The sequence below is a fragment of the Nilaparvata lugens genome, chromosome 2 (assembly GCF_014356525.2).
Source record: "Nilaparvata lugens isolate BPH chromosome 2, ASM1435652v1, whole genome shotgun sequence".
Taxonomy (NCBI): domain Eukaryota; kingdom Metazoa; phylum Arthropoda; class Insecta; order Hemiptera; family Delphacidae; genus Nilaparvata; species Nilaparvata lugens.
The window spans coordinates 68,113,151-68,129,848 of NC_052505.1; the positions used below are offsets into that span (position 1 = coordinate 68,113,151).

General features: G+C 37.8%; 1 protein-coding gene across 1 annotated transcript in view; it reads left to right on the forward strand.

Moving 5' to 3' along the window:
- Positions 1-16,415, forward strand: part of LOC111044067 (short stature homeobox protein 2-like) — a 32,810-nt gene extending 16,395 nt beyond the window's left edge. Inside the window, exons 3-6 of the mRNA XM_039419978.1 lie at positions 8,133-8,401; positions 9,630-9,687; positions 12,792-13,024; positions 14,953-16,415. Of these exons, the coding sequence (XP_039275912.1) occupies positions 8,133-8,401; positions 9,630-9,687; positions 12,792-13,024; positions 14,953-15,141 (749 nt within the window). The 3' untranslated portion in view covers positions 15,142-16,415. The remainder of the gene's footprint in view (positions 1-8,132; positions 8,402-9,629; positions 9,688-12,791; positions 13,025-14,952) is intronic.
- The last annotated feature ends 283 nt before the right edge of the window (positions 16,416-16,698 follow it).

Genomic DNA, 16,698 nt, shown 5'->3' on the forward strand with positions numbered 1-16,698 from the left:
TTTTTTGTTGTCCAACGAACTTGACCTACAAAAGTTTTCGAAAAATTTGAAGCTGATTGATCAATTCTCTCTAAAGTTCTTGTCGAACATACAACAGACAGAAAACGACTTTGGGCTCTAGAAAGTCAAAAGTGAGAACTTCGCTAACGCTCGTTCAATTACCTATACCTGCATGTAGTATTCTATCTATAAAACTATTCTTGCATAATCTTATTAGTTTGCTTCCGATACCTATCTTACTCAATTTACAAAGCATAATAATCACTATTATTACAACACAGTAGAGTTCACGACCGAACTCAGTGCTTGATACGTGGACTGACAAGTAGAGTTTGGTTCAGCGGAGGGTGAAGGAAAATAACTGCACTTGCCTGTCTTTTGTATCCCTAATTGAAAATTACGGCTTGGATGATTAAGCTGTTTGACTCGAATAGCTGGCAACAGCTCATCTGGGGCCTATTGTTGACCAATGTTATTGCTGTGCATAGTAGCGTCTTGATTCTGTGGAAAGGGCAAATTGTTTCAGGGATCAACTTGTGATACCGCGAGTGCTATATACTAGGACTGATCGATCAACTAATTTATCTTACTACGCGAAGTGGCATTTTCAGAATACACGGCTTAAAACAAGAGATAACTTTGAAAGGCGTGATAATGATATAGTAGAATATCATACTCATTGGAACGATATGATCATCATCACGAGCCTCATGCCAAAAGTCAAATCGCTCGTTCAATTACTGACAAATATATTGGCACATTATGTAAAAAGTCTATAAAATGAGTAGTTTATTCTGGCTTAATTGAACAGACAGGCTTAAAATCCTTTGGCAGTTTATAGGAGTTGAAAAAATCAGGCTTTGACTCATTTGAATAAAAACGAAGTTTGCGTTTTTCCAACATGATGCTTTAGGTGAATGCAGGACAGACTTTGTAACTTTTAAATCATATTGTCGAAGCGAATTGCTTTAGTAATTTATAAGCAAGTTTGGCGATTCAACCGACGTGGTAACTAACGAACCTGGGTGTAAAGATAAAAACTACAAAGCGCGAATCTCGAAAAAACGGTGCAGAACATTGAATGATGAAAAAAACAAAGGGACATGTGAGTAAAAAGTACGCTTATCAGATTTACAGTTGGTTCGTTGAGGGAAAGTAATTTTTTCTGACGACAGAGAACGCGATACTACAATGATAGGATACGGCGGTATAGCCAGCGCTACACAAAAAAGGACACACTATGGAGGGTGGAATTGGGGTGGCTGAGTGACCGGCTACTGGAAAAAATCTTATTAGAGTGGTCGAAATAGCAAATTGGATTGCAAGTAACAGCATGAGTGCAAGCGGCCAAATGTCTGTTAGACTAAGCTCTGTCACTATTCTTGCTCTAGAATACAGTATTTCATTCTACATTGTCATACATAGAGGATGGTGAACTCTCACCTCTCTGGTATGGTTTCTTCCTAGCTGCTAGTTTCGAACTGCTAGTAATTAGCTACTAAAATTAACTACAAATTATTTGATTAACAAATTAATTTTCATTTTTATTTGATTTTCAAGATTATAACGACCAGGCCCTATTCTTTAGGATAACTGGCTGACCCCGAGAACTTGGTAGGTACTACCAATAATTTCAGACTGTTACGTTTATGTTTTTAATATGATGGATGTTCAAACAGATCAACTTGCAGTTTCACTTGAGAATTCAGAAAATCCTGTTGTCCAGTTGTCAGGACTGCCATTGTTTTCCAATAATTTTAGTGTTTTAGTGAATGTATTTTTATTAAATTAGATATTTCAAATCAATAATAATAGATGAGTTAACGAAAAAATAAAAATTATTCCATTTTCTGACAAACGAGATGAAATTTTTTTCTTTTACAAGAGCTGGAGAAAAGTTCCATTGAACTATGAAAGGCGTCTTATCCTATAGGAATGAATATTTTCGAATGCGGGGTGCACAGTCACCACATAAAATTATCCCAGAAAAATGTAATGTTGAATCCGAGTTCTGGATTTATTTCGCTCCTGTTTGCAGACAAGAATTTTCTTAAGCGAACAGTATTGTATTCAATGACCTGTAATATAAACTGTGTAATTGATTTTTTGAGTAATGCCATTGAACTGAACTTCATTTGATTTGATCCGTTCATTTTTACTGGTAAGATTGAAGTCTCTTATTGAATAATGTGCTTATTTGTGTTGATGGAGGCTCTTATAACCTATAGTCGTCAGTAGCCTACGAAGTAATGATATCAAACCGATATTGTAGTAACTCATTTTAATATCAGAGTAACAACCTTGAATATTTTATAGAACTGACTGAGGAACTGAGTTTGGTTTTGAAGAGCGCATCAGTAAATTGAATATGTGGAAAAATGGATTTCCATCTCTTTGTATTCAATAAAAAAATGAGTTTCAACTTTCAACAACTAAGTTGTCAGCTAGACTCCCACTCTTACTTCTATTCCTAGTCTTATTACTAGAAATAAAAAGTTGTTAGTAATGCTACTCCTTTAGACAGACAGCTATCTGGAGTTTAAAGGCCAGGAAATCTCTCATGAGGCCATTAATCACTGTAATTGGCGGTTTGGTCGGTAATGGTAGCTGCGAATAAAAACGTAATAAGACTGAGTCGTGAGAGATTTAGATGGGGATTGGGTTTTATCTACAAGAGAATTGAGAAGGATCTATCGAGTCGCTCAAGTGCTGAGGAAGAAGAGGAGAGGCAGACCTGCCATAAAGACAGCAAACAAGCTTTTCCTTCAAGAAAGGCGAAGTGGGGCTTAATTCAGTGGGGTAGCGGGGCGCATCGGGATGGCCTCTTAATTTCGCAAATAAGACACGTCGTAGAGGCGTTTCGTGATCCGTTAAGAGCGGCGAATCGAGCAAATGAAAGTAAGTAGAAAATAGCGCGCTGGGGCTGAATCGCAGCGCAACCTCCTCTCAGCCAGACACTCAGCCAAATTCAATTTGTAAATTTGATGACGGAATTCCCCCGACGACAGTGGATTGGGGGAGGGGGTGAAATAATAGTCGACAGCCCCTTAGCCAGCGCAAGCGGACTTTATATATTCTGTATCTTCATTAAGGTAATGGAATTAGATTAATCCGAAGGCCCACGCCGTTTCTAGCCGAGCTTAAATTACATTAAGGTAGCAACATTAAATAGAGGCGTTACGCTCGTCGTTAATGCCTCCTCCGGGACATCCTTAGCTTTATCCTACTTCTTCTCCCCCTCCTTCTCCCAACCTTCAACTTTCCCCAGCGATTTTTCTGCACTTACCTCATTAATTAATTGCCACCACTATCTTTACAAGCCTTCTTCTCCACGGCTTCCACATTTTCGCAGCTATTAAGCTAATTCTCCCTGTTCTCTTCCTTCAGTCTTTTCCCAAACCAGACATAATATAACTGTTCACAACATCGTTCATGTCCCTAATCAAACATTCTTCCTAGCATTGATTAACAAACTGTTATCACAAGATGTACGCTAAGGTCAGAAGCTATCAACAGAGTCAGGTATGTAAATCAGCTCGATTAAAATTACAAATGTTCGTTCGCTCAATGCCGGGTTGCAGGATTAAAATGCCAATAAATATCTCCTTGGTAATTGCCTTCTTGATAGTTAACACACTTATGCGGGGTATTTCATCTTTGATTTTGTGCTTTAGTTATAGTTAATTGTTTGGGGTTTGCACTTGCAGATCTCATTTGTCGGTACAGTCTCTGTGAAATCAAGTTTTTCCCAAAAAGATCTTGTCACATCATAATCATCATCATCGGCATCTTCATCATTGACTCACTAGGGCGCGTTATTGACTGAAAAATGTATCATGCTCTTATGAAGCCAGCAAAATTTAGCTAGCGTACAGTATTATAGATAGTATCTACAGTTATTACCTACTAGCAGGTAACCCGTGCTCCGCAAGGGTCTATTTTGAAACTTGACAAACTGGAAACTTGACCGAGTGGAATCTTGAAGAGTTTGAAATAGGCCTACAACCATCCTCGGTTAGTTAAGAATCTATATAGTCCAGTCAAGGGAAGGTTTTAGAAGGAAATGTTTGGAAGACAATTTTTGAACCCGCAGTTCTGTTTAGGGTAGTAAGGAGGTAAACATATCAAAAGTCCTCACCCCTACCCACTGTGCTAAGGTGGTGGGAGTGGTTCAAAGGTACCATTTTTTGGTTTCTCGCATATAACTCGAAAACTATATATCTCACGGACATAATTATCATATATATAATTGAAGATTACTTGAAATTTCCTAAATTAATCATCATACAACTTTTTCTTTTTCTTCTCTAGTTTTCTAGATATCCAATCTTGAAGGTATGACATTTTTGAAAAAATCTGGTGTGCTACACTCACACAACTTTCCTTGCTCATTGAACTGTAAGCCTCATTCTCAAACGAGAATAATTTAGGGGAATAACATAATGACAATTGGCGGCAACATATTTGCAACTACGATCAGACTACAGTATATGTGTATATATAATTATTGTTTTCAGAGTATTTTTTCCTTCGAGTAAATTGTGGAATTCGATGATTTTTTTAAAGTCGTCAAAACAGCTGTTCTACAGATGTAATATCTTAACTATGACTGTGTACTTTTTATAAACTGCTCTACCTACTTACCTACCACATGCACGAGATGGAGGTTACTAAGTCCATTTCTCAAGGATGGGGTGGACTCCCATTAGTTTCCCAGGAAAAACACTCGCGCCAGTTGATAGATCTGATAAATAACTATACAGGGTATGAATTTGAAAAAATCGTTTGAGCCGTTTTTGAGAAAATCGTGAAAAACATGGTTTTTTGGTAACTGCAATTTTTCTCAAGAATATTACAGAGCTCCTGCAATTTTCCCAGAAATGAGACTCATGTCATTTGATAGGGCTTATGAATAGCTATCCATGGTATAAATTCGAAGAAAATCGTTAAAGCCGTTTTCGAGAAAACCGTGAAAAATATGGTTTTTTAGTCATTATCCGCCATTTTTCTCAAGAATATTACGGAGCTCCTGAAATTTTTCCAGAAATAAGACTAATGCCACTTTATAGGGCTTATAAATAGCTATCCATGGTACAAATTTGAAGAAAAACGTTAGACCCGTTTTCGAGAAAACCATGAAAAACATGGTTTTTTAGTCATTATCCGCCATTTTTCTCAAGAATATTACAGAGCTCCAGAAATTTTCCCAGAAATAAGACACATGCCAGTTGATAGGGCTTATAAATAGCTATCCATGGTATAAATTTGAAGAAAATCGTTAGAGCCGTTTTAGAGAAAACCGTGAAAAACATGTTTTTTTAGTAATTATCCACCATTTTTTCCGCCATCTTGAATTGAATATTATTGAATTTCTTATTGTCGGATTCTCATGCTATAAGGACCTTAAGTTTAAAATTTCAAGTCAAACGGTTGAACGGTTGATTACGGTTGAATACACACACACACACACACACACACACACACACACACACACACATACACACACACACACACACACACACACACACACACACACACAACACACACACACACACACACACACCACACACAACACACACACACACACACACACACACACACCACACACACACACACACACACACACACAACACACACACCACACACACACACACACACACACACCACACACACACACACACACACACACACACACACCACACACACACACACACACACACACACACACACACACCACACACACACACACACACACACACACCACACCACACACACACACACACACACACACACACACACACACCACACACCACACACACACCACACACACACACACACACACACACACACACACACCACACCACACACACACACACACACACACACACACACACAGACCAACTCCCAAAATTCATGTTTTTGGACTCAGGGGGACTTGAAACGTATAGAAAACTTGAAATTAGGGTACCTTAATTTTTTTTGGAAAGCAATACTTTCCTTACCTATGGTAATAGGGCAAGGAAAGTAAAGACACGTTTGCCTCCAATTTTTTTCAATTTTTGCTCTTATAACTTTTTAAAAATCGATAGGAAAAATCCATGCTGATCATGAGCTTATAGAGCATTGAATTCTCTTAAATTTTATGTATAATTTCACACTTTTACGAATTTCACACTTTTACGAATTGTGTTTTGCAGCAGCTTTAGTGTTGATTGTGAAATCTCCATTTTTGCAAGAATAGACCATTTGACAGAAAGGAATTTGAAGGGAATGTTTTAAACACAATTTTTGACTTTGCAACTTTGTTAAGACTAGTTATGAAATGAACATATAAAAAGTCCCCATTCCTAACTCATGTGCTAAGGGGATGAGGGTGGTTTAAAAGCTATATTTTTTAGCGTTTTGCTCCCACGCTCATATCTTGAGAACAATGCGTTCAAATGACATAACTAACCATTCAAAAATGAAGCTTAATAACTTCTCTACACTTTTTTCGTGGAATTTTGTGATATTCTTAACAGTTCCCGAGATAGTCGCTCTTGAATGTGTGTAGTTGTTGAAATGGCAGGTATTTATCAAATGTTTTGCTCTTTCAGGACTTATAACTCTTTAAGAATGCATCGTAAAAGCTTATTCTTATCGTAGGTTTGTAAAGCATTGATTTTTTTTTGGAATGATGTATTATTCCACTATTCCAAGTTATTCTTTCATTGTTATAGCAGCTTCTATCTAGGGGGTTAAATTTTCATTGCTGCAACAAGTGTCAACTCAGTGGTTCCACACCTTCAACAGAGGGGATAAAGATGCGCACTTTTGGTATGTTCACCTACCAACTAGTCCAAATTAAGCTGCAAAGTCAAAAATTGTTTCACAGATACCCCCTTCAAATGTCATTGTCAAACAATCAATTGTTGCAGCAATGAAAATTTCACCCCCTAGATTGAAGCTGCTATAACAATGAAAGGGAAACTTGGAATAGTGAAATAATACATCGTATTAATCCTATGTATATGAATCCGTCCCTGGAAGTAACCCCAGTATTGGGGTACGGTCAGCTGAAGGCTGCAGACTGTGAGATCAAGGGCCGGGTTCGACCCGAGTCTCCATCTCTGGAAGCAACTGGGCACACTGAAATATCTTGTGGTGTTTTGGGGTTTTCGAATAGAGAACCAGACTGTGGGAATCACGGGAACACTCATCTCTGGATGTAGCAAGCATGTGAAACTAACCAGACTTGAAATTCATAGGTTCATAGGGTTCTACTTTTGTACCCACGATGCACTCACTGACGAATAACTTATTTCTGTATTAGTTACTTTAACTTATTCAATTCGTTGTTCAGGTGGATGCCTCTCGACCTTTTGGTCACCCAACTTTCCAAAATACAATGTATAAAATTGTTATAAATTCCATCATCATATGAGTTTTTATCTTCCTACCACACTTAAATAATGATTTTGGGACAAATTTTAATCCTATATCAGTTCCTTTCATAATATTTCCTTCACAATTCGTTCATCTGAGATTATATATGCTGTCTCGCTTCAAGGACGGAGGAGTAATGCAATTTTATTGGCCAACAAACTTGCTCTACATAATCATGTTTCAACATTATGTGTTCCAAATCTCAATCACCTTGGTCAGAGTGTTTGCTAGTCAAACATACAAACTTCGTAAATTCATTGAGTCTAAATTTAGAACTTACTACACTCATTTAATCAGAAACCCCAGTATTGATACAATGATCTCGTTCATGATGGTTTGACTGTAGTCTTAGACTAGGGTTAGACCAAATTAGCATAGAACTAAAGCACGAATTCTGGAACATGAAACATATAGAAACAAGCAGACATATAATATGAGAAGCATGATAAATTATTATGTCTCCAAAAGTGTATAAATCCACCAATGTTAGTTATCATGGCTTTAGAGCTTTCAAACACTGGCTTCATCCAGTTTTCGAATAATCTTTGTCCAGAACAAGCATTCGCTCGTTTGGTCTAACCCCAGCCTTACATACGAGTTTTAGTAGCCTAGGATTGATTCTTTATAGTTCTTGACAATATTTTGATAAATGTAAACTGGTAAGAGTTTACGAATGTTTGTATGAATAACAATGGTGTTTGTTGCAGGAGCAGAGCGAGACAGTGATGGTCGGGACCGGGACCGTGAGCGGGAGTTGACTGGGGGTGGCGGTCGCCTAACCGCCTCCCCCCCGCCCCCGGGCAGCAAGGGGGGCAGCAGTGCCGCCTCCAGCAACAAGCAGCGTCGCTCGCGCACCAACTTCACCCTCGAACAGCTCAACGAGCTCGAACGGCTCTTCGACGAGACTCACTATCCGGACGCGTTTATGCGAGAAGAGCTCAGCCAGCGGCTCGGACTTAGCGAGGCACGAGTTCAGGTAAGTCATCTTCACATTAATTATTCATAACATTTCTGTCTTAGCTGCAGTTTTGTTCATGGCACTGAAATTAGGCTAGACTTACTACTGATGAGCTGTCTGCACAGAACAAGTTTGAACTTGATGGTGACATAACCCATGATGGGCTCTGAATGATACAATTGATGCTGAACATTATGAGATCTAACCAACATAACTGTTGCATTGTTCGTACATATTTTCGATTGACTGAGTAGTTAGTTTATCAGAGTAAGGCCCGTTTGTATAAAATTCTGTTGAATTTCAAGTGTGTTCTGGTGTTAATTAGAGACGTCTTACTCTTCTCTGATTTTGGTTTTCGTGGAATCTAACCATGATTCAATTTCCATCAAAATTCAACTCAATCAGACTTTTGTGCAACTGGGACTTACTCTGATAAACTAACCTGAGAACAGAATATTGCTTTAAAATACCGAGCAATGCGTAGGAGAGAAGTGGAAATATACTGAAGTGAAGGATCTAGAGGTAAGACATCGACGAAGAGCATTTTGCAGAAGAGGATTGGGTAAGGAGCTCGAACATTCTCAACGGGAATGTGAGACGTGGGAGGTTCGGGATTGCTAACCGGTAAACAGGTGTTTATCCTGAGCAGGACTCTTCAATTAGGAGAAGAGGTTCTCTCCTTAATCTAATCTCTTCTCCTAAAGTAATCGCAACGCCAACTTGTCTCAATCCATTCTATTAAAGCAAGCGCTCCCGATTGATTCCCCCAAGTCCTGTGTACCTTTAGTCGATTCCGCTTCCCTGCGATTCTTCTCCATTAGGTGCACGTCTGACATTCATACCCTCGACGCACCAGAACGCCCAAAGGAATAGGCTGAGTTCTGACCCATTTCTCCGCTGTCACAATTCAACAACTCAGCTGGAAACATCCGCTGAACGAGGTCATTCGAATTGATTAATAATGGAATTCAATAAATACCGAATATTCAATAATAATCATAATGAAAATGATGAATATCATCTAGATCTAATTATCATGATCATATTGATCATAATCATCATGATCATAATCAATTATTCATTATATTATTTATTCATTCTTATTATTCATGGAATAATATTGAATGACATAGGTAGTGATTACTTGGCTTTAGTTTCAACCTGATTCACTAATCTAGGCTACTAGGCACTAGGAACATTTAAAGAAACTTATTATTATTTTTAAGTACATGAATCTCTGTTTCAGGTTTGGTTTCAAAACCGAAGAGCGAAGTGTCGTAAGCACGAGAGTCAAATGCACAAAGGTAAGATAATAGGAAAATGTGAGCTTTGAAAGTCTAAATAAGCCTACTGAGACTCATCTCAGTCCACGAACTAGATTTTGGAACACAAGATACCAACGATGTGACGCCCTGATAAATACAAGCAGACAAGCAAGTTCTGCAAGGCATGCATTTTATTAATAAGAACTACATAATCAGAAATGAAGTTGGGTAGCCCACTATAACGGAACCAATTAATCACTCTAAATTGCTTCCTACATCTATACAGTACTTGCAACTTGGAGTACGATAAGTACTGAAGTGAGTGTACCAGTTACCAATTTCGTTTCTCTGATCGCGATTCAATTACTTAAATGTTGTCGAGAATTGATTTCGATAATATACTCCCATCGTTTCTCACACACTACTCTACTCAATCTTCACACGATCATCTCTCTCTTGCACCCCAATACAAATATGTAGGCGCTAAACGAGTGAGTGCTGCGTTAAAGTAGCGTAAAAGAGGGGAAGAAAGCCAGCCGAGTAGCATCTTGTAAGTGAACAATCGATTCGGCAAATTAGATTGAACTTTAAAAAATAAAGCGTTCCGGTTTCATGAGGAAGGGTGGGGTGGTGATGAGTGGAGGAAGGGAGGCTGGATAAACCACATATTAGATTGTAGGGCTGAAAAAAGGAGAGGAGCAGTGCTGATTTGCCTGCGGCCTCCCCGGCGGCCCATACACTCTGATTACGTCTGTTTGATTGGATTACAAAAACATGTCGCCATAAATCTCGACACCGGGCGCTCGCTCGCTACCCTCCACGTCAGCAACCCTCACACCATCCTTCACCCCCCTCTCCCACCCTTCATCACGTCCCACCAGGAAACTATTACTACCAACTCGGACAAAATTAACAGTGACTAATGTATGTGACTGTTTCTCAACTGACTCACCCCCCCCCCCCCACACCACGGCTAGCATTATGTTAAACAGCTTTTGAGCTATTCGCACCACCGCTTTGACGAGTTCACACTGGCAACATCATTGAGCTTAGTAGACTCGTGCGGAAACCCTGATCAATCGATCGACTACCTCTTCCCTCACCTCATCACTTCATCTCTCGCATTACGCTCGTCGACCTCTCCATTCTATTTCCAGAGCGCAAACTAAATGAGTGGAGAATTTCCTCTTATCGTCCAACTCATACCAATTAACTGCTGTTAATCCAAATTAGACTGTTGTTGATTTCTAGTAACTATGCTAGAGAAATTTGGACACTTTAAATTTCATTGCATCAAATACAGAGAATATCTGGTCACAAATAGGCCAATATATATAATATTTAGGTACCAATGTGAAATAACAATCACAATCACAAAATTCACAATCACACTGTGTCCAATTCGCTGTTGCACACAGATAAATAACGAAGGAGTGAGTTAATCCCGTTGTTCAACGAACTTGATCCGTAAAAAGGTTCAAAGAATATGAAGTGTTCGAAATTTGAAGTTGATTGATAATCTCGTTCAAAAGATATTGTAGAACAAACGGACAAAAACACGGACGGGCAACAATTGAGGAGTTGGGTGGAAAAACGACCTGAGTCAAGAAATCAAGTTTTGTGTAAATTGAGTTTGAAATATTTAGTACACATCTTCATTATTTCATCAGAATGCAATATTCTTGCAAGTATTTGAACTTTATTGATCTTTTTATACTATTTTCAATGCTATTATTCATAATTAGGCAGTAATCCAAGGCTAACTGATATTAATTGATATAAGGTGTGTTGTCTCAGGTCGTTTCTCCATAACCCTGGTTGTTACATGTTCAGAGGTTCAATAAAATGATGAAAACCCCGTATCAAGAGTAGTGATAATGATAATATATTGCTCATGATATTGGATAATTAATAAGTAGGTAATAAGGATCTAAAAAATGTCATTTGGAAGTGAACAATTGAAGATGATATTTTCTTCTTGAACACGTTTCTTCCCTTAATCAAGACTCTGGAATGTTACATGGTACTGTTCTGATTTTCGGGAAATTCATACACCCCAATGTTTTCAGCATCGGATTCTTCTTCAGGAGCGTCTTCTTCATTATTTCCATCATCTAGATGATAATTGGTTCCCTTAGATGTATTAATGATCTTCTTATACCATTCATTTGGTAGAGAGTTAGTTGGGAGGATATTTTTAATATTCTTTCCGAAGAATGGACATTGATATGTCCAAAGCTCCGCCAATTTATGTAGATGCATTACAATATAATCTTGTATAGTTATTCCAAATTGCTTTTTTCATATCATATACAGTTCAATAATAATTATTTTCTTAGTCTATATTATGTAAATTCATCTATAATTTTGCTGTATCGTAAGCTATTGTATATAAGTGTATAAGCCAGTATATACTGTAATCTACATAAATAAAGTACTCAATCAATCAATCAGCTTCTTATTTTGTAAGAAAAGAAAATAAGGATTTCACTGACTGCTGGCTCACAGCTTGTCAGCTGAATAATTTCAGGTTTGCCACACAAACAAAAAATTTTCACAACTCAATCATTTTTCAAGATACAACAACATTTTATGTACCAATCTGTTCAGAATTTAATGGCGGATAGAATGAAGCGTGTTGCGGAAAAACGACACGAGTGGCCTCGGGTCGTTTCTCTTCCCAGCTCCTCAATTTTGGCCTTGAGTCGAAAGTAAGAACTCGCTAACGCTAATTCAATGATACAATAGAAAAAAAATTGCTCATTGACATTTTTAGAATAGATTTCAATATAAAGCAAAACAAAAATGTTATAATAATAATATTTGTATGGCTTTTATTGGTAGGGAGTCCTCACGGAAGTTCTACCTCGCCTGAATATGGCTTAATCATTTGAGCCATCAATGGGTATTACGACTGTTATACCTCAGCCGTGACCGACAATTTAACGTGCTCATTCAATAACACATTAATACAAAGCTATTTTTATACAATTTGATAAAATAATACAAATGTGCATTTGTATTCATAATCGTATTATTGATATTGCTAGATGTTGCTGCTGCTTCTGTTGTCGTTTTTATTGTTGTTGTTGTTCTCGTCGTTATTTATATTAATTATATATTTGTTGTGTTGTGTATTGCAGCAGCAGGACTGATGCTCACGAGTCAGGTGCACTTGGGGAGTGTTGGGGTTGGCGGGGGTGCAGGGGGCGCAGGGGGGACCCCCCTGGAGCCATGTCGAGTGGCGCCCTATGTGACCCTGCCAAGGCTGCCCTTCCCCCCCGGCACGCCGCACGCACCCGCCGCACACACTCACGCACCCCCGCCACCCCCCTTCTCAGCATTTGACCCCGCATTCATATCAGCTGCACATCAGGTCAGCACAAATCAACTTTTTCAAAATTACATTCGAGTATGTCATTTGTTCAAATTTCTTTAAGGAAACACAATAACAAATCACGAGAAAAAAAGTATAATAGATAAATTATTTTTTTGTTTTTCGTATCCCTCCCACAGTATCAATACACCAACGTTAGTAGACAAAAGGTTGATCACTCACAGGTGTAAGATTCGAAGTGGTGGGGGGAATGCCAGCGTGACGTCACGTGTAGTAAAAAAGTGATAGAGTAACCACACTCAGCATACAGTTTATTCACTGTATCTTCAAAAATACATCGTCGTTTAATCCCCTCAAGATTGACCTAGAACTTAAACATTCTCCATACTTATAGCGAATTAATCACCGATTCTAATGATGTTGTTTAATATTTCAAGTACATTCAACTTGTATGAATAAAATGAAGTTGAAAGTTTTTCAAGAATCTAAACACGTGACACGAAAAAGTTAATAAGCTGGAAAAGCGTTAGTAGACAACGTTATACTATTATAATTTCAGATTAACCCATAAAAAATCTTGATAAACCAATACATTGCAATAAAACAATAAACCGATCCCGATAAATCCAATAAATTTCATTCACATAAATTCACTGAACACATGCTGGTATCGAGCACATGTTCTACGAGAATCAAAATATCTCATCCCCGAAATTCACAAGCTGATGTATTGCCAAACTACAAAATATAAACACGACCTAGAAGATAAAGAAACCTTAGGGTTTGAAAGGGAAGGTTAGGAGGTGGGGTTTTTGCTTTTATATTGCAAAATGCTTGTATCATTCAAATGTTTTGATAATTATTGTAAAGCAGAAACAGAAAGCTTGCATGTCAGAAAATGTTTTTGTTATATAACTTGACTATAGGTCACCGTATGATTTTCAAGAATGCGATATTCTGCCTAGTCTGTACTACAGCCTACGTCACGGCTGCAGCTCCCCCACTCCAATTGCATTTCAACTAAAATACTATAGATGAGTGACCAACCTTCTCTCTACTAACTTTGTCAATACACAACTATGCCTAGCAACAACTTCTATAGTGAGGTCCACATTATAATGGCAGTGAATAAAGATAGAAGAATAGCGATGCCGATTCTCTGCATTAATTAATTATATATTTACACTGTCAAAAACATAATTGGCATCGTTGTGGACCTGGAAAAGGATAGTACCACCGGCTTTGTCAAATGATAGACAAGGATAGCAAAACCAAAGTTGATCAAACACTGTCATTATAACGTGGACCTCACTATAGTCAACCAGCTGAGTTGTTGCCAGCTATTTGAGTCTACCAGCCTAGAACCAGTGAGTATGGAATGTAACTGCGTAGAACGCTGTAATTTTATAATAATTACAAATACAACAGTCAGGCATTCGCAGTTGGCTTCCTTCAACATACTCTCACCCCGCACCGAAAACCTAGAGATCAGCAACTAATCATCTGCTCGTGTCCGGTACAATGAGAATATTATTTCATTGGGACTATTGATGCTCGCCGAGCAGAATGGACTGTATAATACAGAGTGTCCCACGATGGGTGTAACAGCCGAAGACCAAAGATTCTACATGTAATTTGCAACAAAAAATGCCAAGTAAAGTTTTCTTTATCGACCTTAGTTTTGGAGATATGTCGATTTTTCTATATTTTTGTCGAACGTCAATATTTTTTTAAAGATATCTGTCAAAATCCATCTGAGGAAGAACTTTCCAAAAATATTATTTTAATTTGTTCCTTTGTTTGACGTTTTTTGAACTTTTTATGAGCGGTCAAAGTTGAAAAAATACATTCGTCGAGTTCAAAGCCAAATTTCAAACAGTTTGAACGTTCTGGTACATCTTTATGCAAATAACTGAAGTAACAGAGTGTTGCACAATGTTGATGTTTTGGTGTTGGCGGTGTTGCAGTACGCAGCCGCAGCAGCTGCCGCCCTGGTCCCCCCCGGCACCTCGCCCCTGCTGCTGTGTCACCCACAGTACAGCCTGGCGCTGGCCGCCCTGCACCACTCCAAGAACAGCAGCATCGCTGACCTCAGGCTCAAAGCCAAGAAGCACGCCGAAGCCTTGCAGCTCGACAGGGAGAAGGAAGCCGCGTGAAAACTACCAGTCTCTACTGTCTACGATATCCTATTTTCCTCGTGAATGGACTTCTGTTACTTGGTGTCGTTGTGAAAGCGAACTGGTCGAAAAAGTTGATAGAACGTGATTTTAATGTTATCAACAAACTGTGCGATAATTTACCTGTGATCAACTGACAACATCATAATCTGACAACAGCATGTCCTGTGACAACAATGAATTAGCCTATGTTGTTAAATTAATGAAAAATTTGGAGTAGACTCATCTGACGATGACAGATCACAGAGCGTCTTCTTCCCACTAACTTGGAAATTGATAGAATAAAGATTTCGAATTTTCAACAGAAACCCCCTTCGAAGATCGCTAGTGTTCATGTTTACAACTGAACATACGGTAATTATTTTTATTTGAACCCCGAGGCTGTGAATAAACTATTTTAGTATGCCTAGTACCTGTTTCAAAAACATTGCGGAAAGTGTTTTCATTGTTTTGAAAGAGTGAAAATGGTAAGTCTTGTCTCTTGAATATATATATCATATGGAACGATGATTTTTTCTAGAGGACATTTAGCTCGTAATGCTGACTTTAATACAACAAGCTTCAACTACTTCAATTCAGTTGACATCATGCTGATATGAAACCTGTGAATGAATCTAATAATTATGAATCATGATCGATCTACTTGAATACTCTTTTTTTATACTCTAACGTTGTTTCATTTTTCATAATGAATAAAATTGAAATGTGAATCACTCGACATTAGTAATGGCAATTATTAACGTACTGAAAGATGATGGAACATGATCAAACCATCCAAAGAAGATTTGGTTACTGGTAATCATTTAATGGTTTTTCGGTAAATAGGGTTTAATAGAGGATTTATCTTCAAGCATTATGTCAAAAATAATAGATTTATCCACTGTCAGTATGATAACGTTATCAAAAAAGTTATTATTGTATATCTAAATTATTTGCATAATTCCAATAAAATTGGATGTTACATTCATATTTTAGTTTCCTATTTTATCAAGTGATCGATCATTTTTACAAGTTTTCTTAACTTGAAATATTACCGTACTAGATAAAATGGAAAATTATGTGCAATAAGTGTTGTAAATATCCTAGATAAGTGTGAAAATTTGAAATAATGCATTATTACTTTGTAAGATTAGATTACATTTGAATCTTTTGTAAATAGTCATAATATCAAGGCCAAACGAATAAATTATAAGCATATTGTGGTAGTACCAGAAAAACGTTATTTACCTTTAATTTGACAATAAATATTGGAAAACTTGTTTGTTATTTTTCTCTTATTCCTGACCAGTAAATTTGAGCTCTTCATCCAAACTACTTGTAAAATCTCTTCCAAACTAAGTATAATTGAAAAATAAACAAAAATGCAGCTCGATATGGTTTGATCCTCCTCTTCATAAGAGTTAAGCCTCATCTCAATTTCTCGAAAATAGCTTCCTCATAGTTATTCTGAACACATTAATTTCCAGCTGTGGCTTGCAATGCCGGATGCCGATTGAAACAGATTAGTTTTTCTTCATGAGCTCTAAGCTTGTGCGT